Source organism: Arvicanthis niloticus, chromosome 17 (assembly GCF_011762505.2).
Source record: "Arvicanthis niloticus isolate mArvNil1 chromosome 17, mArvNil1.pat.X, whole genome shotgun sequence".
NCBI lineage: Eukaryota > Metazoa > Chordata > Mammalia > Rodentia > Muridae > Arvicanthis > Arvicanthis niloticus.
Genome location: NC_047674.1, coordinates 51,473,279 through 51,500,360, shown reverse-complemented (window position 1 = coordinate 51,500,360; position 27,082 = coordinate 51,473,279). Strand labels below are relative to the sequence as shown.

The following is a 27,082-nucleotide window of genomic DNA, read 5'->3' as shown; positions in this document are numbered from 1 at the left end:
GTGAGTCTTTTGGGCTTTGTAAGATACATAATATCTGTTTCAGCTCCTTTGCTATTGGAGAAGAAAGAGCCACTGACTCTATGTACATTAATGTGCATGGTTGTGTTCCAAGAAACTGTTATTTACAAAATCTGGCTGTTGGTGTCAGGTTGCCAGCCCCTGCTCATTAAATTTCAGGGACTTGTTTTGTATTCGTCAAGGTCAGCAAGTGCTTTCGAGTTATTTCTCTTCCTCTGCTTCGTCAGAGATTTGTACAAAAGAATATGGACTGAGTCAACCACAAGAGAGAGAAAAGGTAGTTATATGAATGCTGATAGATTTCAGCTCCACAGTGGGTTACTGAGAATGTCTAGAATTCTCCTTCAGTATGATGTAAACTGCTGGGGAAAATGGATGGGTGTGTCTTCTCACTATCTGGATGTACTTTGTGTTATAGATTTGTTGGAGCCAAGGAGATGAAGCCATCTTCATTCACCAACCCTAGTTCTCTATACTTATTCCAATGATATGAGTATGTAATACATACACTTATTGTTCTTACCTGGAAAGCATTGAGTAAAGCGAAAAGAACATGCCAAGCCAGATGCTTGCTATTCATTGTTCCTATGCCAAAGCCCCAGGTGAGCCCGAGCAGTGGGGTTAGCACAAGGAGGCTCTTTCCCATGCGGATGGCAGTAGCTCTGTCATCCTGATTCACTCTTTCTCCAATCGCTGGCCTCCAAAGCTTCCTGAGGACCAGCAGCACCACAACCAAGTTCACAGCCACAATAGTCAACGCGGGAACAACGAACGCCAAAAGAGGTTTGCTCTTGTCAGACCAATTAAGCCAACACACATCGTTCCTTTTGTAGCTATTGCTAGGTTGGGTGACGGCAAGGGTGATGATGGATATAAGAAGAGGGCACCCATAGCCTAGGCAGAAGCCAATAGCCATCATGGTAGGCGCTGCCATGTGATGAAACACAAAGATGATTCGGTAAGCCAGCAGGATGCCAAGCGCAAGCATCCAGAAGAACACGGCAAGGTAGAAAAAGTGGGTAAAGAACACCGCAGCCACACAGACTCCAGAAGGGTTCACAGAGGTGTCCACAGTGCCAGAAATGATAAACCAAACATCAGCAATTAGGAGCGACAGGGCGATGTTCACCAGGCAAACGTTGCGTGTGTAGGAGGTTTGGCTTCTCTTGGTCTGCTTCCAAAACAGAGACTCGATGATCAGGCATAAGATTAGACTTGCCACAGAGATGCCCAGCCCTATGTACGTGATCCATTTTACCACAGGGACATCTGAAGAGGGAACAAAGGGTGACATGAGCATGGAGAAGGAGGTCAGGTGACTACATCGGCACAGTACTGTGTGCGGAGTTTCATTAACTAGCTGGCAGCCCGCGTTGCTCCATTGCAAGTGGCTAAAGTCCCAAAACACACAGCGAGGCTGGCTCAGGTTTCCCTTTATTTTGGAAAAGTTCAGAAAAACTTCACTGATGGAATAGTTTTGGATAAGTGTAGATATCACAGGACTGTTGACCCGTTCATTCCCTCTCTGGGTAATGGGTAGAATGTTCCCAAAGGTCAATGAGGCCATGCTGATAATAGTCTTTGGATGTGATTTCCGGAATTGATCTGGTTCAATAAGCACGTGGCCTCGGATAGGCAGAGAGGCATTTTGTTGTATCATTTCGATCTGATAGTTGTAGCCCTGTGTGCTTTGGACTTGGGTCACTGGAATCCCTTTCCAGTCAATGAATTTTCCAGAAAAATTAAGAGGCAGAGCCGTGGAAGGGATGAGAGTACTGATGGTTTCCAATGTCTCTAGTAGCTGGGAGCTGGCGCCCTTTGCTTCTTGTAATAGAATTGTCCAGTTCATTATGGAGGATGAATTCAGGATATGATCAGCTATGTTGATGACATCCTGAAACATAAAAATCAAAGTCACTTTAGGTCTTCTGAGACAGGAGAGACAAGCGTCAAGGTTGCTCATGTTAACTATAGGGAAAATGGTTATAGACTTGGTAAGTTGATGATCATGGTAAGACTCATGAATTACATTCAGTTCTGTAATTCAATATAGTAGAAGAGTTTGGGTAAAGGAACTTGGGTCAAGACAAGACTGTAGAGAATCTCAGTGGGTAAAGGTATCTGCTCCAATCCTGATGACCTGAGTTCAATTCCCAGAGCCCACATGATTGAACTAGAGAGCCAATTACCACAGATTGTCCTCTGGTCTCCATATGTGTGCAGTGCAATGAGCGCAGACACCCCTCCCCCAAAAAAACCACACACCAAATAAAATGTTTTTATTAACTTGAGCTTAGAGTGGTCACCCCAAGTCATCTGCAATCACAGTGAGGCTTTACTTCAATGTGGATGAATAAGCATCCTACAACATGCAGGTGTGTGTTCCTTTAACTCTGAGATGGGAACGGTGAATATGTTACAGCCCCAGGACAGAAGCATGGTGTCCAACAACTTCAACATTTTGTTCCCTTAGCTAACATTACAATTTGTTTTATCTTATTCTACTTTATTTTATTATTCTCTCTTAGAAGTGTGTTCTTTTCTAATGAGGGACAGAAATGGGGTGGGTCCTGATGGGAAGAGCGGTGGGGAGGAATGGGAAGGAATAGAGGAGGGAAAGCTAATCAGGGTTCAGTGTATGAACAATAACAATAAATATTTTCTATTTAAAAAAAAACTTGTAAAAAACAGAGCATCATGCCGTGGATGCTCAAATTTTAATTTGTGGGTTCTTATTGTTGCTTACTGAATAAGAATATTCAATATTCAATACTGATTCTTAAGAACAGGGTGGTTTTGAATTGCTAGCTGGAGAGATGGTTCAGACAGTAAAAGCACTTACTGCTCTTCCAGAGGACCTAAGTTTGGCCTCAAATTCACAATCTTCCTACTTCAGCCTTTCAAGTGCTAGAATTATAGACCTGTGCCACCAGGTTTTGCACTGTTTGAATATATATATATATATATATATATATATATATATATATATATATATATATATATATATTCTGATCACTGTTTCCCCTCCCAGTCTCCTGCAACCTCTGCTCTGACCCAAATCCACACCCTTTCTTTTTCTCACTAGAAAACAAATAGGCATCTAAATAACAATAATAAAATAAAGTAAAATAGAAATAAAAGCAAACAAACTAGACTAGCACAAAACAAACAAACAAATAAACAGGAAAAAAAAACAAGAAAAATCGCCAGAAACACATACAGCTGCAGATGCACACACATTTGCATACATAGGAATTCTATAAAACTACAAAACTGGAAGCCATAATAAATGCTCAGAGGACCTGTAAGGAGAAACAAGAGAGGCCTGATAAAGTATTATGTGACAAAGAACTTCCAAAAAGGCCACTGAGTTCATTTTGTGTTGGCCATTTCTAGTGCAGGGCATGGGGCTTGCCCTTAAGAATGGTTTGTATCTCCAGTGAGACTCTGTTGAAGTAAGCATATTAGTCACTTTAATAGTAGCATATAGTGAACAAATATTAGCATGTTGTTTCAAGTCAAAATTTCAGTATCTACACTTAACCAGCCAAGAGAAAGGAATTCTCAATTATTCGCTGTATATAATGAACACATAGGATCAACAGTCTAAGTTGCAATGTCCCCATGAACAGGCTGCTTGTGAAGGCCCAGGTTTAAAGGAAGGGTAAGCTTTTGCACTATTGAACATGGGCGTTTATATTTCTTCTCTTCCCAGACCCCAAAGTTAGTTTTGAACTTTGGGCCCAATGCTTGCTAGGTCAACACTCTGTTACTGAGCTACACGCCCGGTGAAGTTCTTTATATACTGTGTAGTTCATTATGTGGTTTGAGCCCATTTTTTTTTTTACTATGAAAAAGCCAATAAAACTCACATGGGAACTGTTACATGGCTTCTCTGTTTTTTATCAAGAGATTCCCCATCATCCAGGCTTTTAGTACGCCTTATATAAGATGTAGCATTTGAAATTCAACCTTCAATCTGGGTAGAGTGATACATGCCTGTATTCCCAGCATGCAGAAGGCTAAACCAGGATGCTTGCAGAAAATCATACCTTCAGTGTCAAATTGGACACAGTTAAAGAGTTTGCCAGTGACAGGGATGAAATGTTGCTCAGAAGTGACACCACTGAGCCCAGGTTCCCGACTGTGGTGGATGGGCTTTGCAGAACGATGGTGGAAAGATTTTGCACCAAAGATGCCACACGTGCCTCTGTGATCTTGCCTGTAATCATACTGAGCTCCTAAAAATAAAAATAATTAATATAAATGATTAGGTTCTAAGGTGGAAAACAGAAATGCTTGCACATCATTAAACTTAAATCAGATGTCTTATCTACAGAGCAAAGTGCAGCACATCAGGGGTACCTTGTAGAGTAGTGGGAACAATGGCTGTGGTTCAATGAATCTTATATGGTAGACACCATGTTCAATACACAATAGGGATGTGTTGATTGAGTGTATCAGACACTCTTTTCAGGGAGGAGTGTTGTTTGATATTTTAGTGCCAAGGAAGCTGGATCATGAAAATATTGTCTGAAAGGCATTTCCAAATACATCATAATCTCAGTTACAGAGAGACAGATGATCAGCAAGATTTGGTTACTTTGCGAGAAGTACTCAGCTAGATGAGTACCAGTACTCACTCATTCTACCAGTACCGAGCTCTGCCATTACTCAGGGTGAGAAGATAGATGGACACATGCCAATTTGACTTCTGGGCTTGGATAAATTCCCACCATGTCACTGGGTTTAGAATCTTACATCTCCCTCTCAGCCCCAGTCTGCTTCTGCTATGCTAGGGTAACTTGGAAAACAGCAAGCATGAGTATTTGTATTCATCAAGACAAGTTAATGCAGGCTCTTGGATCCCTTGTCCCCATCCTCCTTGCTCCTTCTAGCTGAGTGTACTAGCTGTCTGCCAGCCCTCACATCCTGGATCAACTAATTCCAACTATTGCCATGTTTAGAACTGGGACAAAGAAGGAGAGAGCAAGACTAGACTCCAGTGGCTACCCGTTCCTTCCTCACAGATGAAGACACTGAGTAGCAGCTGTTCCATGGTGCTTTGACAGCTCTCTTTGGGGCTCTCTGTTGTGAGAAGAAGGCCTCTGGCTGGGATGGAAGCTCTACTCAATACAGATGTCTGCTATACAAGTGGTGTCTGAGCCAGTCTGGAAGACTTTTCCTCCCGTGATTTGAATTTTCCTGCTCTTAACCAGTTATCTCATCTCTTTTCCCTTCCTTCCTTCCTCCCTTCCCTTCCCTTCCCTTCCCTTCCCTTCCCTTCCCTTCCCTTCCCTTCCCTTCCCTTCCCTTCCCTTCCCTTCCCTTCCCTTCCCTTCCCTTCCCTTCCCCTTCCTTCCTTCCTTCCTTCCTTCCTTCCTTCCTTCCTTCCTTCCTTTCCTCTCTTTTGTTCTTTCTTTCTTTTTTCTTTCTTTTTGATACAAAACATAACATTGGACTAGGAAGCAAGTGACTGTTTTCAGATCATTGTTACTGTTACCAGATGGACCACTAGCTGCTTGAATTTTTGTTTCCTGAATGTGTGTCTGTGTGTATATACATACATATACGTAGTTATGTGGTTGGCAGAACAGATAGCATTTAAACTCTATCAAATGAGTCGCCCATGTCCAACCTACTCACTATTCTGATTGAAGATATTTATATATTCTCACTTATATTAAGTACATTGTCCTGGTTCATGGTTCCCTTTAATCTTCAACTCCAACTCGGAGGCCTCATGGATTTCCAAGTCCTCTTTAATTGGTGCTTTAGCCTCTATCATATCTTTTAGCATTGAGTGACTTTACTAAGACAAAGCTATTAGACATTTTCTGACTCTATCCGTCATGCTTACAATCCCCTGGTTAACCAAAACCAGAGCCTTCATACTTTTACATTCTGTTCAAAGATATCAATAGTCACCTTTGACCTCTACCTAGCCAGAATCTCTAGGAGATGCTCGCCGTGAAATTCAAACTCCCTACCAAAAAAAAAAAAAAAAAAAAAAAAAAAAAAAAAAAAAAGTGTTACCTTCTTCAGTTCTTCAAGCTGAGAGAGCACACAGGACTCACTGGTGATCTGCCAGCCAGAGGACTGGCACCTGACCGTCATGCTTCCTGTGAAACCGCTGCTGCAGGGTAGAGTATATTCATCGTTCTCAGACCCAAATCCAAAGGAGATGCTGTTACACTGAGCTGGAAAATAACAGATACAGAGGGAAAAAAATGACTCTAGAACTTTCCATCACTCTACAAAATGATGCCGTGTTTAAGTGCTTTAGAAGTTATATTTCCAGATTTAAAACCCAGGCAAAATTTGGAAGTACAGGTGCACTGCTGATGCCCAAGAACATCCTCAGTCCTTTTTCTTCTTCCTGATGCCTCCTGCTCAGGATGGTTTCTCCTTCCAGGGATCTGACCAATGCCAGAAACTTTGTTCTTAAGGGACTATCAGCTGGTTAGTATTAAGTGAACACAAGGCACGATGTAATCACTTATGAAAGCACTAGAAGGCAAGAGACAGCTCTGTGGGTTAGACACCTGCCATGCAAGCATGAGTATCACAGTTCAGATCCTCAGAACCCACGTGAATGCCAACTGGGCACAGTAGCCCACCTGAAATCCCACCAGCATTCAGGAGATAGAAACAGGACATCTTTCGATCAAGCTGGCTAGCCAAATGTACTGGAAATGGTGAGCTCCAGACTCAGTAGGGGACCCTGCCTTAATCTATAAGATGGAGAGAAATTGAGGAAGACACCCAGCATTAACCTGAGCCTCTACACGCACACACGTGTACCCACACATATTCATGTCCCTACACATGCAAACATGGATATACACATATCCATTCCTATCACACAGACATAATGCATTAGAGGGAGAAAATACTTGATAATCTTGAAGATGCTATAGAAGAAAATGTGGTTGGAAGATAAGTGATTGTCACTGGGGTGTGATCCTTCCTGGCATGGACTTATTTCAAAGCTTCTTCTACTGAAGTTACCAATGACTCTCAATAATATATTCTCCTGTGACCAGAACCAGTAAATGGTATCATTGGAAGTCAGCTCCTCAAGGCCTGGAATTTTGATCTCCTCAGTGTTCTGTTCTAAGTGTCTGGATGTATCAGATAGTATGTGAATGTTTGCTGTGTGAATGTTGTCGGCAGACACTGACAGAGCTTATGGCAGGAGATGCCTAAGGCTGAATTTAAAAAGTGAAACAAGTGTACAACATGAATGGCTAACTGTAGACTTCTGATCTGCATCTCCTATTTCTTGTAGACCCAACTCTCAATTACTCATCCCTTTGCTGACTCTCTACACCTGGGGACCACATGCCATTTCTCAGCTTCTGTGAGAGCAGTCGATTCTTTTGGATTTCATACACAAGCGAGATTATACGGTATTGCTCTTTCTCTCTCTGGCTTATTTCATTTAACATAATATCCTCTAGACTCAGCCCCATGTCCACAGGTAACACGAATCATCCTTTTTAAGGGCTGAAGATACTTCGTATTTCAGAATAGCTGGGAAGAGGATGTTGACTCTTTCCATTGCAAAAAAAAAAAAAAAAAATGATAAATGTTTGAGGTGATAGATGTACTAATTACATAATTACATAATATCAGCAACTCTTAAAATAGTGCATTGTAATCCCATAAATATGCATGATTATTATATGTCTAATTTTTTAATTAAGATATTAGGCATAAGGGTGCATATATATAATTCCAGGACTCGGAGGGCTGGGGGGTAGTGACTTGAGAATTGGAAGCCAGGCTACAGAGAGAGACTCTTTCACAAAAAGTGAGAAAGAAAGGGAGGGAGGAAAGAAAGAAAGAGGTGGGGAGGAGAGGAGAGAGGAAGGGAGGGAAGGGGAGAGGAGAGAAAGGAAGGGAAGGGAAGGATTTGTGATGAGTTAGTTTAATCATCACTATCTACTAGACACAATGTAAACTTACATGGGAAGGAAGTCTAAATGAGGACTTGTCTAGGATGGGCAGATCTGTGGTAGATTTTCTTAACTGGGTTGGTTAACTGAGGTAGAAAGACCCACCCTAAATGCACATGTCACCATTTCAAGGGCTCGATCCTAGACTTGGCCTGTGAATGTGACCGGCTGTTTCAAATTCCTGCTCCCTTAATTGCCCTCCAAGGACAGACTGTAACCTGGAATTGTGAAGCGAACAGACCCTTTCTCCCCTGAGTTGCTTTCATCTGGGCATTTTCTCTCACCAATAAGAAATGAACTAAGATGTTATTTTTTAAAAAAATGTAGAGAGAGGTGGGTGTGTGCCATCTCCCCTTGGGTCTTTCGATGGTGATTTGAAAGTACTGTCAGCTCCAAGGCTGTTCCAATGTGTATTCCAGCAAAGCATAGCCAAGTTACTTCCATCACAGGCAGTAGTGATGTCAGTGTTTCCAGATCTCCAATTAGTAACAACCTTAGAGTCAGCTAGGGCTGAGTTTGTCCAGTGGTCAGGGGGAACATGGCCAGTTTCCAGCAAAAGTAGGTGTTAGAACAGTTCTCTTAGAACTCTAATTTCTGAGGACACTATGCATGACTAATGAGAGACTGAAGCAAAGATGGGAGCCCAGCCTTACCTTTCCCAAACACTCGAAAAGAGCCATGTTTGACTGGAAACTGCCTTCTCAGGGCCGCCTGTGCCCTGTCAGCCTCATGTTCAATAGCAGAAAGGAATTCAGCAGGGCTGGTGGAGCCAGTCACTTCATAGCCAACAATGATGCTTCCCTTTCTGCAGTAAGAGTGTGGAAAGAAAGAGATTCACTGAACCTTCATTTAGTCTCTTAGGGCAAATCTGGAAGTACATGACATGGAGTCCATAGGAGAGAAGCAAGCAGATCTGCTGGACACCTTTATGGAGCGGAGAAATACACGCAACACACATACACATAACACATGCATGTGAGCACACCCACACTTATATTCACACATAAATACATACACACATCCATGTGCACATACATTTGCATCCATGCATGCATATGTACATATTCATTTGCATGCACATGCATGCCCATATGCATACATATGTCCACGCACATTTCTAAATGTTAACTGTCATGAAAAGACAGGCAGACAGCGACAGTGTAGAAGGAAGAAGTAAAGACCTCACATTACATATGGCTGCGTGGAGAAGGTTTCACCATGACAAACTTCCCAGGTTTTTAAAACAGGTCCTTATAATGATGTCTCAGTTAGGGTTACCATTGCTATGATAAAACACCATGACCAAAAGAAACTGGGGAAAGAGTTTTTCTTTTGCTTACCCTTCAAGGTAACTGTCTCTTACTGAGGGAACTTCAGTCTATCAGGGCAGGAACTGAAACAGGGTAGGAACTAAGGCCAAAGCCTTGGAAGAATGAGGCTCGTTCTCCTGCTTCTTCAGCCTGCTTCCTTAGAACACCCAGGGCCACCTGCCTGGGGATGGCACCACCCACAGTGGGCTGTGTCCCATATCTACTGGTAATTAAGAAAATGTACTCCAGGCTTGTGTACAGGCAAATCTTAGGGAGACATTTTCTCAACTAAAAGTCCTTCTTCCTAAATAGGTCTCTAACTTGTGTCAAGTTGATGTAAAACTAGCCAGCACAGACGACAAGAGGATCGGTGAAGAGGAGCTTGTGGGATAACATACAAGCATCTGCAAAAGTTCTGAGACAGGCAGTGAGTTTGACAAACTTAAAGGCCAGAGTGACTGGTCCAGTAGGGGAGAGGGGACGGCAGGAAATAATGCAGGGGAAGTACACGAGCCGAAAGACATCAATAAAGAAAACAGGAAGAAAGAGGTTGTTTGGCTTGAACTGACTGGATAACCATATATGAGGAAACACTTAGATTGAAGTTATATTTAATGGGGTTGCGAGGGACGCAGATTTGGGGTATACAAGAAAAAAAATGAATTAAGAAGAATTTCACAGAATTGAAGCAAGGTTAGTTAGTGCATTTACAGAGTGGACTACTACTGGACACTAAAAAGGTGGGACTCACAGCTACTGAGAAAAATAGAATGCACTTTAAGTATGTCAGGCTGAGACAGAAACCAATCCATGTAATAAAACAAACAAATGAAAAACAACGTTCTATTTATATGACATTCTCAAGCAGGTTAAACCAACCTAGGTAGGTAGAAATCAGACCCAGTGGCTGCTTCTGGCGGACAGTGTGGAGGTAGCCCTGGACATTGGCTAGGAATAAACTGAAGGAACGAGGGGTATTGGAGATGTTCTGCCTGGGTGGGACAAGCTGTGTGCAGCTGGTCAGATCTGATGGATCTGTGTCCTGAAGGTCTGTGTACCGTGTGATGCGCTCATTACAGCTCAGAACATAAATGATAGCAGAAGTTTGAGTCCAGCAACTGGTAAGAAGGTGGAGAAGGTGGCTGGCCAGGAGTGGGTGGGCTGAGGGAGCAGGGGTGGACATATATTTGGCATGCCCACTGGAAGAGCAAGCAGAGATGTCAGGTTGGTGGCTCACAGAGTTCAGGGGCAAGGTCAAGCCCAGGTGACACAGTTGGAAACCTCAGGAACACAGATGGTGTCTGAGGCATGAGAGCGCACGTGTACACATGTTGATGAAATGAGCCCTCTGGCTGACTCATGAGATCAGCAACCCTGTTACCCTCACTCTTTGATTTTGTGTTTTTCACTACGGAACCCAGGCTGGCTTGGAACTTTCAGCAATCCTCCTGTCTCAGTTTCCTAGGTGCAGTGATTGTATGTGTAAGCCACCATGGCCAGCTACTCCTGTCCTTGTGTTATAGTCTCTTCTATTTAAAAGAGATGTTTTACATGCTTTAAAATAGTGTGTAAAATATAAAATTTAAAATGTTTACTTTTTATTATCTATATGAGTGTATGGGCGGGGGGTTTACATATGCATGAGGTGTAGATGCCAAGGTGGGATCAGAAGAGGGTATCAGATAGTCCGGGAGGTGGAGTTACAGATGGTTGTAAACCACCTGACACAGGTATTGGGAACTAAGCTTGCGTATTCTAGGAGACCGGTATGTATCCTTTATAGCTGAGCCATTTTGCCAGCCCTGCAGCGGGAGTGGAGTGGAGGGAGGAGTGGGGGGAGTGGAGGGAGGGGAAACTATAATCAGGATACATTGTATGAGAAAAGAATCTACTTTCAAGTTAAACAAAAGGAATCGAGACACAAAGAGAAGCAGGGTTAGGAGAATGAGAACTTCAGAAGCTCCAAGGTCCAAATTCCTGATGCTCTTGCCTTGATGCCCCGGCCCCTGTACCACTTGCCAGCCGTCTTCCTACTGATTTATTTTGTTTTGAGGCAAGGTGTCCCCGTGTCACCCAGGCTACCCTTGTATTCACTTTGCACTCTAGGTCAGTCTTCAAATAACAGCAATCCTCCTGCCTCCACATCCCAAGCACTAGGATTCCAAGCATGCACCATCACGCCTTTTCAGCTTTTGAGTGTAAAACTCATCGGGATTGGATCTCAGCTTCATCTAAGACACTTCATCACTGACAGCAGAGGCACAAAAAAAAAATAAAAAAGGATCCATGATACAAGATGGAAGCAGTGTTCCCTGTGTTGGGTTTTAAAGAAAGTTATTCCCGTGGGACTTTCTAAATGACTTTATGGAATAGGAATATATTTATAGCAAGTGTTGTTGAAAACTCCCCATGACTGGTTTGACGTGAACCATGGAAAAAATAATGAGTCACGTTCCTTGACCTCTGAGCCACTTCCTCCAGCAAGTGGACCACAAGTAGCTGGCAGGGGAGGCACGCATGCTCAACTCCAAATAACCTTGAACTGAATCATAAACAAAAGGCTAATTTACTAAATGTCCCTGTATTTGCTGTAGACAATGACCTCTGCGTTTTGAACCATAGTCTATACTTGATGCCTGCCTTCCCAGAAGGATATTTTATACAAGGTTTCCATCCTGACTCCAAATTATACAGCGCCATGTCCACAGTGGCAGGAAATGCTCACCTCTCTACACCCACACCCTAATGCCACCTCTCATCCCTTCGTGAACCTGAACTCTATGATCTCCTCCTTCCTCTCAAGGTCCCACCACCTTATGCCCATGTATTTACAATTTTTTAATGTGTGTGTGTGTGTTCTTCTATGTATGCATGTGTATGTGTGTTCACATACATGTGTGTACTTGCATGCGGAGGTCAGAAAACAACCTCAGGTTGCCATTAGGAATACCATCTACTCCTTTTGAGACAGCATCTCTCACTGGCTAGGATCTCATTAATTAGGTGAGTCTTGCTGGCCAGTAAACCCCAGGGATCCCCTGTTTCTACTGCCCTGTTACTGGGAATACATGTGTGCACTACCATGCCAGGCACTGTTATGTGGGTTCTGGGGTCAGACTCCAGACCTCATGCTTGCAAGGTATACACTGACTAAACTATCTGCCTAGCATTGACTTTCCAATTCTGACAAAGGCAGCAGGACCATCACTGGGCATTCTCAGGACTAGTTAGGAATTCTAGAGCAGCCCTTCTAAGACCAGATGGGACTTACCGAAATTGGGTGACCTGAACTGACTCAAAACCATGGACTCTTCTGTATGCTTCTTTAAGCTTAAAAAGAAAACAAAAGACAATGATTCAATCTTTGTCCTCACACATCAAAAGGACATTGGAGCAAAATACAGATGAAACAATAAATAAGGAAGTTATATGTCATAACAAATACAGTCAAGTAACAATTGAGAATACACACACACACACACACACACACACAATTTATTTTTGATGATGCTAAGAGCAATCAGAGGCTGGCGAGATGGCTCCATTAGCAGAGTCATCACCACAGTCGTGAGGAGTTAAGTTCAGGTTCCTAGCACTCATGCGAGCAGAGTATATAGCCTCATGCATCTGGTGCCCTAGCCCTGGGAAGTGGAGACAGGCAGAGCTTGTTGGTCAACCAGTCTCATCAATTGGCGAGGCCAATGGGAGACTTTGATTCAAAATAATATCAATGATAATGTAGACACCTGTTAATAGGAAGGCACTTGAGATCTACCTCTGGCCTTCACATATGAACAGAGGGAGGGGGATGGTTTGGTAATGGTGGATAATCAACATCTTAGGAGAGCAAGGAGTAGGGTATTAAATAATATAATATAATAAAGCAGACCAGTAAGTAACATCCCTCCATGGCCTCTGTATCAGCTCCTGCTTCCTGGCCTGCTTGAGTTCTAGTCCTGACTTCCTTTGGTGATGAACAGCAATGTGGAAGTGTAAGCTGAATAGACCCTTTCCTCCCCAACTTGCTTCTTGGTCATGGTGTTTGTGCAGGAATAGAAACCCTGACTAAGACAGGGACCGAAGAGTTGGCTCAGCAGTAAGGAGTGTGCAGAGAACTTGAGGTTCTTCTTCCCGGCATCCATGTTGAGTGACTCACAGCCACCCAGTCTAAGTTCAGGGGTTCTGAAGGCCATTTTTGGGTTCTGTGGGCATGTGCATACATGCATGCATAGAATGTAAAGACACATACATACACACAATTTAAAATTAAATAAATCTGTAAAAAATATGTTATTAAGGAGCTAGGGTCAGTAAAGCACTTGTCTTGCATGAAGACCTCAGTTTGATCCCCAGACCCACATCAGATGTGATGGTGCATTTTTATAATCTCAGCACTCAGAAGATCAAGACAGGCAGGTCATACAGACTTACTAGCCAGTCAGCCCAGCTGAATTAGTGAGCCCCAAACTAAAGAAAGCCCTGTCTAATTGGGAAAAAATGCAGGGGTAGGGGAAAAAAAGACAACATTTGAGTCTGATTTTCTCTGTCCCCTATATGTGCACACAGCACCCACATGGGTATGCCCTATATACAAATATGCACACATATGAAATGTATATTAAATGCATGCTCTAAATTGAAAAGCATCGGAGTTTATGGTTAGGAAGAAAATCCTCACATAATAAATAATGCTTACTTGATTTTCAATTCCAGTTGCATAGTGGGCATATACATCAGATGATGAATTCCAAAGGTCTTCAGGAAAATTTTCGTCAATTTCAAAAGTGCCCCAAACCTCTATGGGAAATAGAAGAGAAAAGGTCTTTAGATAAAATAAATGTCTAACTTGATTTTATCAGCAGCATGAAATTATGAAAGTCCAATTCTGAATACATGGTATTTCCATTTATGTTCATAAAAAATATTCATCTAAAATAATAAAAGAAAAAACAGAGTTTTCAATGGTGTTTCTAACAGTCATGAGAACACTCTTTTGTGTATGTGTGTGTTTGTGTGTGTGTTTGTATGTGTGTTTGTGTTTGTGTATGTGTTTGTGTATGTGTGTGTGTTTTTGTGTTTGTGTGTGTGTTTGTATGTGTGTGTTTGTGTGTGTGTTTGTGTATGTGTGTTTGTGTGTGTGTTTGTGTGTATATGTGTTTGTGTATGTGTGTTTGTGTGTGTTTGTATATGTGTGTTTGTGTGTGTTTATGTGTTTGTGTGTCTGTGTGTCTGTGTGTGTGTACATGGAAATAGGATGTCTAATATCTCTCTAAATTATTCTGTACCTAATTTTTTGAGACAGGGTCTCTCACTGAACCTGGAGCTCACCAATTCAGGTAGATTAGCAGACCAGAGAGCCCTGAGATCCTGAGTCTATGCTTCCCCACTGTGCCCAGCTAAAAATCTACACACATGTCTAATGCTTTCACACCAAGTACCTTATTTTCTGAGACATCTCCCCAGCACAACATCCTCCCACAACACAACTTTAAAGCAGTTTGCTAACTCCTTATAAGCACCATGCTTACTAGCTCAGGGCTAGTGCTTGTCTGTGCAGAGTTGGTCTCTCTCTAAGGACAACTCCTGTTTGTTTTTCATTCAGGGACTAATTGTTAGCTGCTCTGGAAGCCCTTCTCTGGTCCCCAAGTGGACAATTCTTTCTACCTCTGCTCTTCAGCCCCACTTTGTCCATCCGGCTATACCTGCCTCCACAATATTGTGGGAAGCCCTTCATGAACACAATGCCTACCTGAGTCCTTTTTCTATTTCTTGTAGATGGCTCACACATAGGGTTTTTTTCCCCAAGTGAGGGCTTTCATTGAAGAAACTGCCTCTTTTCGTATATTACAACCTAGCCTTCCCTACATACATAGCAAGACAGATGCTTTGTGGTCTCCTGGAGGCTTTACCCTGGAACTGGACATGAAGATAATCCTTAATCGATACGATTGCCACAGTGTCAGTTGCTGTGGTCCTGGGAAGGTGAACCAGGTATGTCCAGTTAAACTGAATTATGTCTGGCTCCTCCTTCAATCTTTTCTTTCCTCAGATCTAAAACCCAGAGCTTCACGATGACTAGTCTTTGAGGGGACATTCATCCTGCTCTTCTTCCCCTCCACCTACCCCTCCTCCTCTTCTTTCTTCTCTTCTTCCCTATTCTCCTTTGCAGGCAGTGCCTTGAACTATAGCCTAGACTGTCCTGGAACTCACTATGTAGCTCAATCTGGCCTCAAACACAAAGCAATCCTCTTGCCTCTGTCTCCTGGGTGCTAGGATTATAGCCATGAGCTACAGGGGAAATTGTCTTAAAGTCCATTAAGGTCTGGAGTACATGTAACTAGATTCATCTCATCCTTTGTGAAACAGAAGAGAGAGACAGAGACAGACAGAAAGAGAGACAGAGAGACAGTTTGTGTCTTCTATTTTTCTCTGTGTGTATGTATGTCTATGTCTATATCTGTCTATGTCTCAGAGAGAGAGAGAGGTAGAAAGACACAGACAGAAAGAGAGAGAGATTATGTCTTGTATTTTTCTGTGTGTATCTGTGCGTCTGTCTATGTCTGTCTCTGTCTCTCTCTCTTTCGTGTGTGTGTGTGTGTGTGTGTGTGTGTGTGTGTGTGTGTGTGTGAGCTTCAGAATATATGTTTTACAACCCAGAGCAGACCTTTCAATGCAATCTCCACCTCATCACTACCCTCCAGCATCAGGCGTCCCAGCCAGCCAGAGTACAGTACAGTCTCTGGAGTTTGCTGGGATGAGAGCACCCCAGCCAATAGGCACTTACTTGCTCTCTCACAGAAATTGACGCTATGCCTGAGGCCTCCAAGGGAACAATTACAGCTTGGCAGATGTCCGGTTGTGTGAAGATAGCAGTTCTGGGGGGCAAGGCAGGAAGGAGGAAACCACGTATAGCTGTCTTCGCAGGCACACTCCAGGAGCTCCTTTCTTCTTCTGCAGTCTGCATATAGAAAAAGAACATGGTGTCTCAGTGTCTGCTTTCTAAACTAACATCTTCTCAGTCCTTGGCTATGACTGGGAATCTGAACCAAGGATTTCTCAGCAGAAGCTGGAAGATTAGCAATGCATTTAAAATGCAGAAATGTCCAACTCTGTAGACTTCAAGATTAGTGTGAAAATCGTAGCAAAGATAAAACCCAAATGGCCAGGCTACTGATACCACAGGTATCCACTGTGGTTCAAGAGAAAGGCAGGCGACCATAGCCACAACCTAGAGCTATTGAAGAGGTCTAAAGGGTAGTTGACCACTGTGTCATTTGAGCCCCAATCTATGCATCTATTGGCACTCCACATGCCAGGGCTGAAGGCAACATAGCTCAGTGTTTAAGAGCACTTGCTTCTCTGCAGAGACCTGGGATGGGTTCTCAGCACCCTCACAATAGCTCACTGCATCTGGAACTCTAATTCCAGTGGATCTGAAGCCTTCTTCTGGTCTCCTCAGGTACCAAGCAGGCACATAGTACACACATATACATGCAGGCAATAGACTCATACACATACAAATTTTTAATGTTTTAAAAGTTTAGAAAGGCAGAATGATTTAGAGGTGGGGCACATGATGAAAATGCCTATCAGTCAATGTGGAGTTGGCCTGACATGCCCATCAAAAATCCCTCCCTCTTAACAGGATGGTCCAGGGTATGCTTGAGAAAGGTATATGAAAGTGTGTAGTGAGTTCTGGCCAAACCTTACCATGCTTCAGGAGCCCCTGAAGCACTTCACCCCAAGAAATTTCTGAGCCAACAAGTCCGAAATGGACCAAAGAGTTTGCATTTCTATGTGGTTTTCTGCTCCTGCCGCTGGCCGGGTTCTGAACACTCTGAGACTCACAGTTTTAGCCCAAGTCATTGAACTTCGCTGGGAGCCACTTCTGTGGTTCGTGTTACCAACTAGTCCTTGTTATCTTCAAGAAACAGAGTGGGATTTCATATCCTGACCTCATAAGGCTGGACTGAGTCACAGAACAAATTATAGGAGTAGACTTAATGTCTGTCCCTTCTCAGCCAAAGAATCTCATTGCCTGTGTAAGAGTCTCCAGGGTTTCATTTCTTTGGTGCTCTGAATGGATGCATTTGAAGTAAGATCTCCCCCATCAGCTGGTACCTGAGGGACAACCACGGACACCACAGCCCCCCTGCTGGCATATCGCATGAAGAAGAAATGTTAGCTCTTGATGCCACAGAGCTTGTGGAAGACTCATTTTTTCACAGAGCAACCCTTCGTTGTGGCCCACCCTCCTCCCTGTTTACACTCCCAGTCACTGGACAGCTAATTTACATGTGGTGGCCTTCACTCTGATGACCCTGCTGGGACCGTGTAAGCCCAGCGATCGAGATTTCAAGAGCTTCAGAAATCTCTTCAGTTCTCTCTTCTCGTCCGGATCTCTGTACGTCATCTGAAGCAGCACTTCATACTCCTGGACTGGAGGTAGAGAGAAGTTATTAGAAGGTGCTCACCTATGGGAAAGATCACTTAGCAGTCATCCTGTCTTGCTTAGAGCTCCTGGACTATCCCTGAGAGTTGCCACTACATTCTGTACATCCAGACATTGACGTAGCATGCGCAAAAGGAGACATGCCTTAAACATGCCTCATACAGATCTTTCCTCTCACTTCTGCTAGGCCAGTCGTTCCCATGCTCTCTGTACTACCCCGGAGTTAAGGGGAAACAGGCTTGAATAGCCTACCCACTCTTCTTCCCTACCCCAGCTTTGGTTTCCTTGAAATATCTGCCACATACAAAAACCCCAACTTTACCTTTTAAAAATTGTTCCAGTCATGAGTGGGAGTTTTAGAATTTGCTCAAATACAAAAGCAAAACACAATTTGACCTTAGCTTGCCTCTGTGTACACTTACCTCCAGTTACTTATTTCTATAAATAAATCATTTTCCTTTCTTTCCCCAAAGTCAAGTCTCCTGTACTTGGGGCTCTGGTATCCTCGGTTTCCACATGCCAGGCCCAGTCTTAGGTTGAGTTTTTGGACACGTGCTAGCTCTACAGCCAACTGACTGGGTTCAAATTTTGTCTTCAGCTGCCACAGGCTTTGGGAGTTCTCCCCAAAAGATGGGGAACAAGGTAAATTTGGCCATGGGTCACTTTCTCAGGAGTTAATGGTACTGAGCCAGAAAGACCAGGTTCAATCAAGTCTTACAACCCCCAGTTCTCCCTTGTAGGCTTTGGTAAGGTGTCTGGCCAGAGCAATAAATATACCAACGAATTTGCTGTGTGTTTAATCCTCAGAACTGACTTGCTCTTGAGAACTACTATTTTTCTCACTTTACAGATTTGGGAAATTTCATAGCGTGCCTAAGATCACTTGGCCGTTGCTGAGGTAGGAACTCTGTTTTCTTGGCCTCGGTGTGCAGTGTCCCAGCATCTCTAGCGAAGTCTTACCTGGATGCTTTTTCTCAACCACACTGACATCTCCTTCTCCTTTTGTTCTGCAGCCATCATTTTTCTGTGAAAGAAAGAAAGAAAAAAAAAAGAAAGAAAGAAAGAAAGAAAGAAAGAAAGAAAGAAAACTATGGAGAGGCTTTGAGATGTGCAACCCTTAAGGACTGTTGAGTTTCCCAGATAACCCGAAAACCGCTGACCTAATATCCAAGCCAAGGATGGTGGGAGGTGGCCACGGAGGACCTGAGAAGGCTGTTTGGAGCAAGTGAAGGAGCCTGCAGGAAAAAAAGCTTCCAAGGAGGTGGGAACAGCAGGTGCTCACGAAAGCCCCAGTGTTGTGACTGCACAGCTGTGAAGACAGAGTGAGGGATTGGAGAGAGAGCGTGAGGGTGGGGGCGGAGGCGGTGGTTGGAGGGGGTGGAGAATGGATATGGAATCAGAGTCCACAGGGGTGGGGGTGGGGCAGGTCATGTAGATTTATCAGATCACAGAAAGAGTATTTTAAACTTTTGATAGTGAGAGAAGTGTTAGTGTGTGTGTGTGTGTGTGTGTGTGTGTGTGTGTGTTTTGCAAGTACATGGGTTTATTAGTGAGTGCACCAATGTGTATGTGAGAAAACCAGAGGAAGCCATTGAGCGTCTTACTCTCTCACTCTTTCGTTTATTCCTTGGAGACAGGGTTTCTCACTACAGTGGAGCTGGTTGCTGTTTCGGCTCAAATGCCTGGCTCTGTGTCTTCCTGGCTCCACCCCCCAGTACTGGAAATACAGTCATTCATGCCCAGCTTTTTAAAGCACATGCTGGGGAGTCCAGCTTAGGTCTTCATGATGGCAGAACAAGAGCTCTTCTCCACAGAGTCGGCTCTGCAGGCCTGGTTTTTAGTGTTTACCCCAGCGAGTTATGCAGAGTTTGAACAGGGGGAACAAAAGAAAGATCCACTCTAACTAAGGTTTCCAGAAGCCTTCATCGTGACTCCATATTTAGAATGGCCAACCACAGAAGCGATGAAAGCACTTCTGGGGTCACGTGGAAGCAATACAGGAGCGAGATCATAAAGCAGTAGACAGAGACGGCAGCAGCGGACGAAGTTAGACCTGCCCGACTTCTGGGTATATTTTAAAGATCCATTTTTAAAATGACCTAAATGGCTGGGCGGTGGTGGCACACACCTTTAATCCCAGCACTTGGGAGGCAGAGACAGGCAGATTTCTGAGTTCAAGGCCAGCCTGGTCTACAGAGTGAGTGCCAGGACAGCCAGGACTACACAGAGAAACCCTGTCTCGAAAAACCAAAAAAAAAAAAAAAAAAAAAAACCCTAAATGTGCAACGTGACAAGACTCAAGCATGGCACCATTTTTATCCAAGTGGAAAGAGAGTGTTGTCACAGGAAAGGAAGAGTAGGTTTGGTGGGAAAACTTCAGGGGTTCAGTTTCGGACCCATAAAGTTGAGGAATACAAGGATGGTGGGCACATGGGTGAGGAGTTGAGCGGGAAGCATCCGGATGAAAATACACACTAGGGAATCATCAGTGAGTAGAAAACAATAAAGCCACAATCCTCGATGAAAGCATCAAGACAATGAATAGGCTGTGGCTGGGGTAAGGCTCGCTGTGTAAAGTAAAGCACTTGCTATATAAGGGGAAGGACTGGCTAGAGTTTGGATCCCCAGAACCTATGTAAATGTGGAGTAGGCAAGGTGGCCTGCTTGGAATTCCAGCCTTGGATGGTGGAGACAGAGTCCCCAAAGCAAGCTGGCCAGCAAGAGTCATCATGTCACTGACCTCTAGGCCTAAGAAATCCTGTCTCAGTAAATAAAGTGGAAAAACTATGGGATAAGATCCAACCTCAGGTCTCTATGAGTATACAGATTCTTATCCAAGTCTGCTAACATACATGCAAACATGCATACTCACGGATGCACACAAATATACACAAATAGAAACCAAACTAAGAAACGTGAATACGCTGATATGTGTGTTAAAGTGCTTGAGAGACAGAGGCAGAGAGATTGCTGCAGGTTTGAGGGTAACCTGGTCTACTCAAAGAGTTTGAGTCTAACCTGGTCTACACAAAGAGTTCCATGACAGCCAGAACTATATGAGAAGACCATATCTCTCTGTGTCTGTCTGTCTGTCTGTCTGTCTGTCTCTCTCTCTCTCTCTCTATCTATCTCTCTCTCTCTCTCTCTCTCTCTCTCTCTCTCTCTCTCTCTCACACACACACACACACACACACACACACACACACAATCATAAAACAAGGGTTGGAGGTGACACACATCTGTAATCTTCAAACTTAGGAGGTACAGGCAGGGAGATCAGAAGTTCAAAAGATACTCTTAGCTTCACTGTGAGTTTGGAACCGGCTGGGTTGCATGAGACTCTGTACTAAGCAACAATGCCAAGAGAAAAGGGAGAGATGAAAATGACAGAGACGGCTCATGGGTGTTCACGTCTACCTATACGGTTTTTCTGTGCCCAAGAGGCCATAGCACAGAATATGTTGAATTAGACAAGATCTCCAAGATAGATAATTAAATATTCATGGGAGGGCCTCCTTTTCCATCAAAGAGATAAAAATAACTTATTGAAGACATCACGGTGAGTGCTGGTAATCCTGAGACGAGAACTCTAGACCTGTGACGCCAGTCCACAGACCTCTGCATCTCAGTTGCCTGGAGAGTTATAGATTCCAGAAGTACCAGGAATGTGGAGAGGAGACATGGTTGCCAAGAGAAATAAGACATCAGCACCGGCTCACCTGCAGGAAGCCATTGGTGCCTTCCGTGAGTGTGACGAGAGGGATGAGCCACAGAAGTCCAACTCTCATATCCAGTAGCTGCTTCTCTCCTCTCTGGACTGAACATTAGACACCCGTGTCCAGTCACCCAGGAGGCTGTGTGCTAGAAGAAACACGGTGAGCCAAGGCTGGAACTAGGAACCTTCATCACCAGCGCCTCAAGTTTTATTGGGATTTTCTTTGTCACATTAAAACAACCAAGAGCTCTATGAGTGCAAGTATCAACGATAGATTTGGAGCGACTAAACTTAAGGATAACAATAAGCCAATCTAGAAAGCTCCCTTCTTGTTACTTGATGGAGTTAGCAATGAATTGTTCTCAAGTTTCTATTAATCTTCTATAACTGGAACTCAGCACATCCATGTTGTGGTGATTTAAATGAGAAATGTCCCTCATAAGCTCTGGTATTTGAACAGACCAGTTGGTGGTGCTGTTTGGGGAGGTTGTGGAGCCCTGAGGAGATAGAGCCTTGCTGGAGAAAGCAATTAAGGAGGGCAGGCTTTAGGGATTTACAGCCTCACCCAGCTTCCGGTTCTGAGTCTCTGCCTTGTGTCTGTGGTTGAAGATATGAGCTCTCAGCTTCCTGCTCCTGCGCCTGCTGTCATGGTTCCCTCACAATTGCAGAGTTTCCCTCTGGATATATGTTGGGCCCCATTTTGACCCTGGTTTGGACCTTGAGGACAAACCCGAGCCTGGCTCCGGTTTGAGACCTATCTCAGTCACTTCCCTACTGGGCTCACACAACAAGACCCGTTTGGCTCTGCCTCTGCCCCGCTGTTGCTGATGTAGAGCTTTGTCACTGGCACTGTCAGTCACCTCATACCCTCCGTCACCGTTTCCTGTCCCTTATGTCATCTCACCCCTCCAAAACTCCTCCTCCCTGTGCTCGGAGTTTATATAAGCAAGACGCTGATACATTAAAGTTGAGTTTTTGCCTTGACAAGACTCCGGGACACTCACCATCCCGCTCAGCCCCAGAGAGACCCAGCGGGACAGGGACCTCTCTCCTCTCGCCTGGACCTGCCAGCAAGGAGCCGACAGATATAAGCTAAAATACACTCACTTTTCTTTCAGAGTCCTCTGATTGTCGTACTTTATCACAACGACAGACACGTGACTAATATGACCTAATCCAAAAAAAAAATTATATTTTATATCTGTGTTATTTGGTGTCAAAGAACAATCATGCCAAGTTATAATCATTCTGTCAAAGCTACTGGGCACATGAGGCCTCTTCATTTTTAATTTTAATTAAAATTATATTTAAAATTCAGTTTCTTAGATGAAGGCTCTAGCTTAGAAGTAACACACTTGCCTAGCCTGCATAAGTTCAACCTTCCTGCCCCTTACACACACACACACACACACACACACACACACACACACACAATTTCTTTGTTGTATTAACTATACATATTTTTTGTCCTTGTATTTTTACAATAGATATCATGTAGCCCAGGCTATCCTCAAACTCACTCACTGTTAGCTAAAGATAGCTTTAAACTTCCTATTCTCCTAGTATGTGGTCCTGGGGATGAAACCCAGTGCCTTACACATGCTACACAAAGACTCTATTACTGAGACCATCCTGAGCTACTGCACACATTTCTAAGGTGCACAAGTCACAAGTGGCTAGAGCCTACCATGTTAAATAGCACATTGTGGAAGCCCTCCAGCATTTTAAAAAGTTTTTAGTGGGCAGCAGTAATAGAACATCTTAGTTAGGGTTTTACTGCTGTGAAGAGACACCATGACTGAGGCAAGACTTATAAAGGACAACATTTAATCGGGGCTGGCTTACAGGTTCAGAGGTTCAGCCCACTATCATCAAGGCAGGAACATGGCAGCATCCAGGCAGGCATGGTGCAGGAGGAGGTGAGAGGTCTACATCTCCATCTGAAGGCTGCTAGCAAAATACTGGCTTCCAGGCAGCTAGGATGAGGGTCTTAAAACTCACACCAGCAGTGACACACCTACTCCAACAGGGCCACACCTACTCCAAGGGCCACACCTACTAATAGTGCCACTCCATGGATTGAGCATATACAAACCATCACAGAACATAAAGGACTATTCCTCCATAACCTTTCAGTATTTCTTTTACAGATCAAAAAAAAATGGCTAAAAAAAAATTACAATTCCCAAACTCAATAATTCACCAATGGAGTAAGTGTCCTTGGTCAGGACAGAGTGGGGTTCTCCCCGCCAGCCTTACCTTGCTCCTTGGCGAACCTTAATCTTCATGTGCACGCTGCCATTCCCACCAGATACTGTTCTCAGATGCTGCTCTCTGACCTAACAAGAAAGGCAGGGTGGAGGGTCTGTTATACACATGGCCAGCTGTCTGAGGCCTTCAAAGAAAGCATAGGACATGGGGAATCTGTGTCACCTTTCCTCTTGGGTGAGTGAATGATCCTCCCACACCCCACCTTCCCCGCCATCCTGTTTGCCAGAGACTCCTCTTAGATCTTTGGCTGCATGAGTCTGCGATGTTCATCTGTGCTTCAATCCTTTCTTCGTTGGTTGTTTTTTGAGACAGGGTTTCTCTGTGTAGCCTGGCTGTCCTGGATCTCACTCTGTAGACCAGGCTGGCCTTTAACTCAGAGATATGCCTACCTCTGGCTCCCAAGTGCTTGGATTAAAGGTGCGCGCCACCACAGCCCAGTTTCTTCTTCTTTTTAAAGATTTGTTTATTTTTTTCTTTTATGTGTATTAGTATTTTGCCTGCAATATATGTCTGCATGAGAGTGCCAGAGCTCATTAGAGACAGTTGTGAGCTACAATGTGGATGCTGGGACTTGAACCCGGGTCCTCTGGAAGAATAAGCTATTCTTTTAACCACTTAGTCTTCTCTCCAGCTTCTTCAACCCTTCTTTTAGGTCTTGGCTTATCTGCTCTAAAGCCTGCCTGCTTCTGTCTGTGTTTACTGTTCTCCAAAGCCAATGGGTATTTGTCTCTGAAAAAGAGTGTCTCAGTTTTTCTTTCCCTTTGGAATAAATGTGTTATAACCTAACACACACACACACACACACACACACACACACACACACACACACACACTTCTGTGTACCTGGGAATTGGTCCAAGGCTACTGAGCCTACCAGTACCTGCACAAGTACTGTCTGTCATATGGAATGGTAGAGCAGCAGCTCTCAACCTGTGGGTCATGACCCCTTTGGGGGAGGGGTCAAACAACCCTTTTACAGGGGTCATATATCATAAATCCTGCATGTCAGATATTTACATTACAATTCATAACAGTAGCAAAATCACAATCATGAAGCAGCAACAAAAATAATTGTATGGTTGGGGGTCATCACAACATGATGGATCATATTAAAGGGTCACAGCATTAGGAGGACTGAGAACCAATAAGGTGAAGTATCAGACTGTAACTTAAACACACCTTTCTACAGGCTCTAAGTCATCTCTAAATCACTTCAGCACAGTGTGATGTAAGTGCTGTGAAAACAGATGTTGCATTATATCGCTTAGAAAATGCTGACATAAATATGTCAGAGTGTGTTGAGAACAAATTGAATTTATGACACATACATACATACATACATATATACATACACACACACACATATATATATACACATATGTGTGTATGTATGTATATATTTCCTGAGTTATACTTTGGATTTGGATATCTTCCCCATGAGTGTAGTATATATGTGGTGTGTCTATGGTATGTGGTGTGGTGTGTGTGTATGTGTGGTGTGTATAGTATGTATGTATATATGTGGTATGTGTAGTTTGTGTGTATGTATGTGTGGTATGTGTGGTATGTATATGTGTGATGTGTGTGGTGTGTGTGTGATATGTGTGTATATGTGTGTATAGTGTGTGTGTGTGTGTTATGTATATGTGAAGTGTGTGTGGGATATGTGTGTGTGGTGTGGTGTATGTAGGTGTTTGTGTGTGAGTTCTATTTTCTCTAATCTTACTATGCTAAAATGCCCTGACAAAAGGCAACAAGGGGGAAAGCCTACATTCAGGCTGACTCTCACCACCTCCCCTAACCATCAAGACAAGCTTCAGCCAACTTCCCTACCAGCCAACCAAATTCAGACAATTCCCCAACTGAGGCTTCCTACCTAGGTGATTCTAAGTTATGTTAACTTTACAGTAAACAGTAAGCAGCACACAGGTTTTTGGAGTCTGGGTCTCATGTAGCACAGGCCTGTCACAATCTCACTGTGCAGTGATGACTGAGTGTGAACTCGTGATCCTCCTGCCTCTGCTTCAGAGTGTCTAAGATTACAGGTACACATCACCACACCATGTTTACCTTGGATATTTTCCTCTGTTTATCTTATTTCAGTCTTATTGTTAACTTGTCAAGCATGACTAAGTTAATATCTCAGTGCCTTCAAGAAGTACAACCACATAGCGAGGGGGGGGGCAGGGCTTTCTCTAACACCCTCCCTTTTTTCCTCCAATTCCAGGAAGACTCTTTTCCTTTGATTTCCTAGGTATTGTTTTGCCTGTGGCTTGCAATCCTGGATCTGACGAATAACAGTCTCTGCGCATGTGGGTACCATCTGTCCCCTCTGTGTGCCAAGGACCATCACTAAACCAGAGGCCTGGCCTTCATACGATTCCCCACAACTCACCACTCTCTCCTGCTGAAACCTTTTTTTCTCCCCCATGTTCAGCTTGAGGCTGCAAACCCAGCTCAGAAAGTCTGGGTGGCAGCTCTGGGCATCATAAGGAAGTCTTCTCTCCTACTTCCTTATTCCCCTTCCTCCTACTCTGGACCGCCTCTTGGGATTTTCCAGAAATGCTTATCAGTGATGTGGGGGTGAAGGCTTGTGTTGGTCAGTAGGCTGATCATGAATAGATGCACCAGAAAGAAAGAAGAGGAAAAATGGAGAAGCAGCAGAGGAGAAATATAGGGAAGGGGAGAGAATGGAGGAGGGATTCTGTGATGTTCTTTGAAAAATAGAGACATCCCTATTTTTCCTAAAGCCTGTGAAATCTTAAACAGGTCCAGCCTAGCTGTGGATATTATTAAAGGTCACCAGCAATGCTCATGTCCAGGTCTATGTACTTCTGGATGGTTTCTAGACTAGGGAAAGATAGACGATCTATGCCTGGTCCTGCTTCAGGTTCTGGTACCTGTATCAGTCAGTGTTCTCATTGCTGTGACCAAATATCAGACAAAAGCAGCTTGAGTAAGGGAGGATTCATTTTGGCTCTTGGCTTGAAGTTACAGTCCATCATGCAAGAGGGCATGGTAGCAAGGCTGTAGTGGTAATTTTAGCTAAACCACTTTGACTCCCAGTGGGTCACACTTGAGCACCAGCCCTGGGGCTATCTGGATTCTCGAATGAAAGACACACAGACACACACAGACACACACACAGACACACACACACACACAGAGACACACATACACACACACTCCACTTAATTTTAATATGCCTTGACTAGCTCATAGGCGGGGCAGTTGTAATCCTCCACCCTGCTACTGTACATTTCCCTCCAGTACTCCTGGCTCATCATCTTCTAAATCTATGTCTTATTCTTGCTGCGCTGTTACCTTCTGGGCAGCCCCTCCCAAAGGGCTACTT

The 27,082-nt window shown here is 43.8% G+C and overlaps 1 protein-coding gene across 5 annotated transcripts in view; it reads right to left on the bottom strand.

The window, feature by feature from the left end:
- Adgrf1 (adhesion G protein-coupled receptor F1) overlaps window positions 1–27,082 on the bottom strand; it is a 50,708-nt gene that overhangs the window by 11,613 nt on the left and 12,013 nt on the right. For 3 of the 5 annotated variants that reach the window (XR_013104683.1, XM_076915241.1, XM_034521794.2), the window contains exons 2-12: window positions 23,716–23,795; window positions 21,461–21,602; window positions 18,702–18,765; window positions 17,585–17,728; window positions 16,074–16,247; window positions 13,986–14,086; window positions 12,561–12,619; window positions 8,633–8,784; window positions 6,055–6,218; window positions 4,071–4,259; window positions 542–1,912 (exon numbers count right to left, since the gene is read on the bottom strand). Coding sequence is in view for 4 of the 5 variants with exons in the window: in XM_076915241.1 (XP_076771356.1) it covers window positions 542–1,912; window positions 4,071–4,259; window positions 6,055–6,218; window positions 8,633–8,784; window positions 12,561–12,619; window positions 13,986–14,086; window positions 16,074–16,247; window positions 17,585–17,728; window positions 18,702–18,765; window positions 21,461–21,529 (2,487 nt within the window). In the remaining variant the exon portion in view is untranslated. Of the gene's footprint in view, window positions 1–541; window positions 1,913–4,070; window positions 4,260–6,054; window positions 6,219–8,632; window positions 8,785–12,560; window positions 12,620–13,985; window positions 14,087–16,073; window positions 16,248–17,584; window positions 17,729–18,701; window positions 18,766–21,460; window positions 21,603–22,563; window positions 22,628–23,301; window positions 23,574–23,715; window positions 23,796–27,082 lie in introns of those variants that run through there. The other 2 variants (XM_034521795.2, XM_076915240.1) reach the window with 2 other exon arrangements.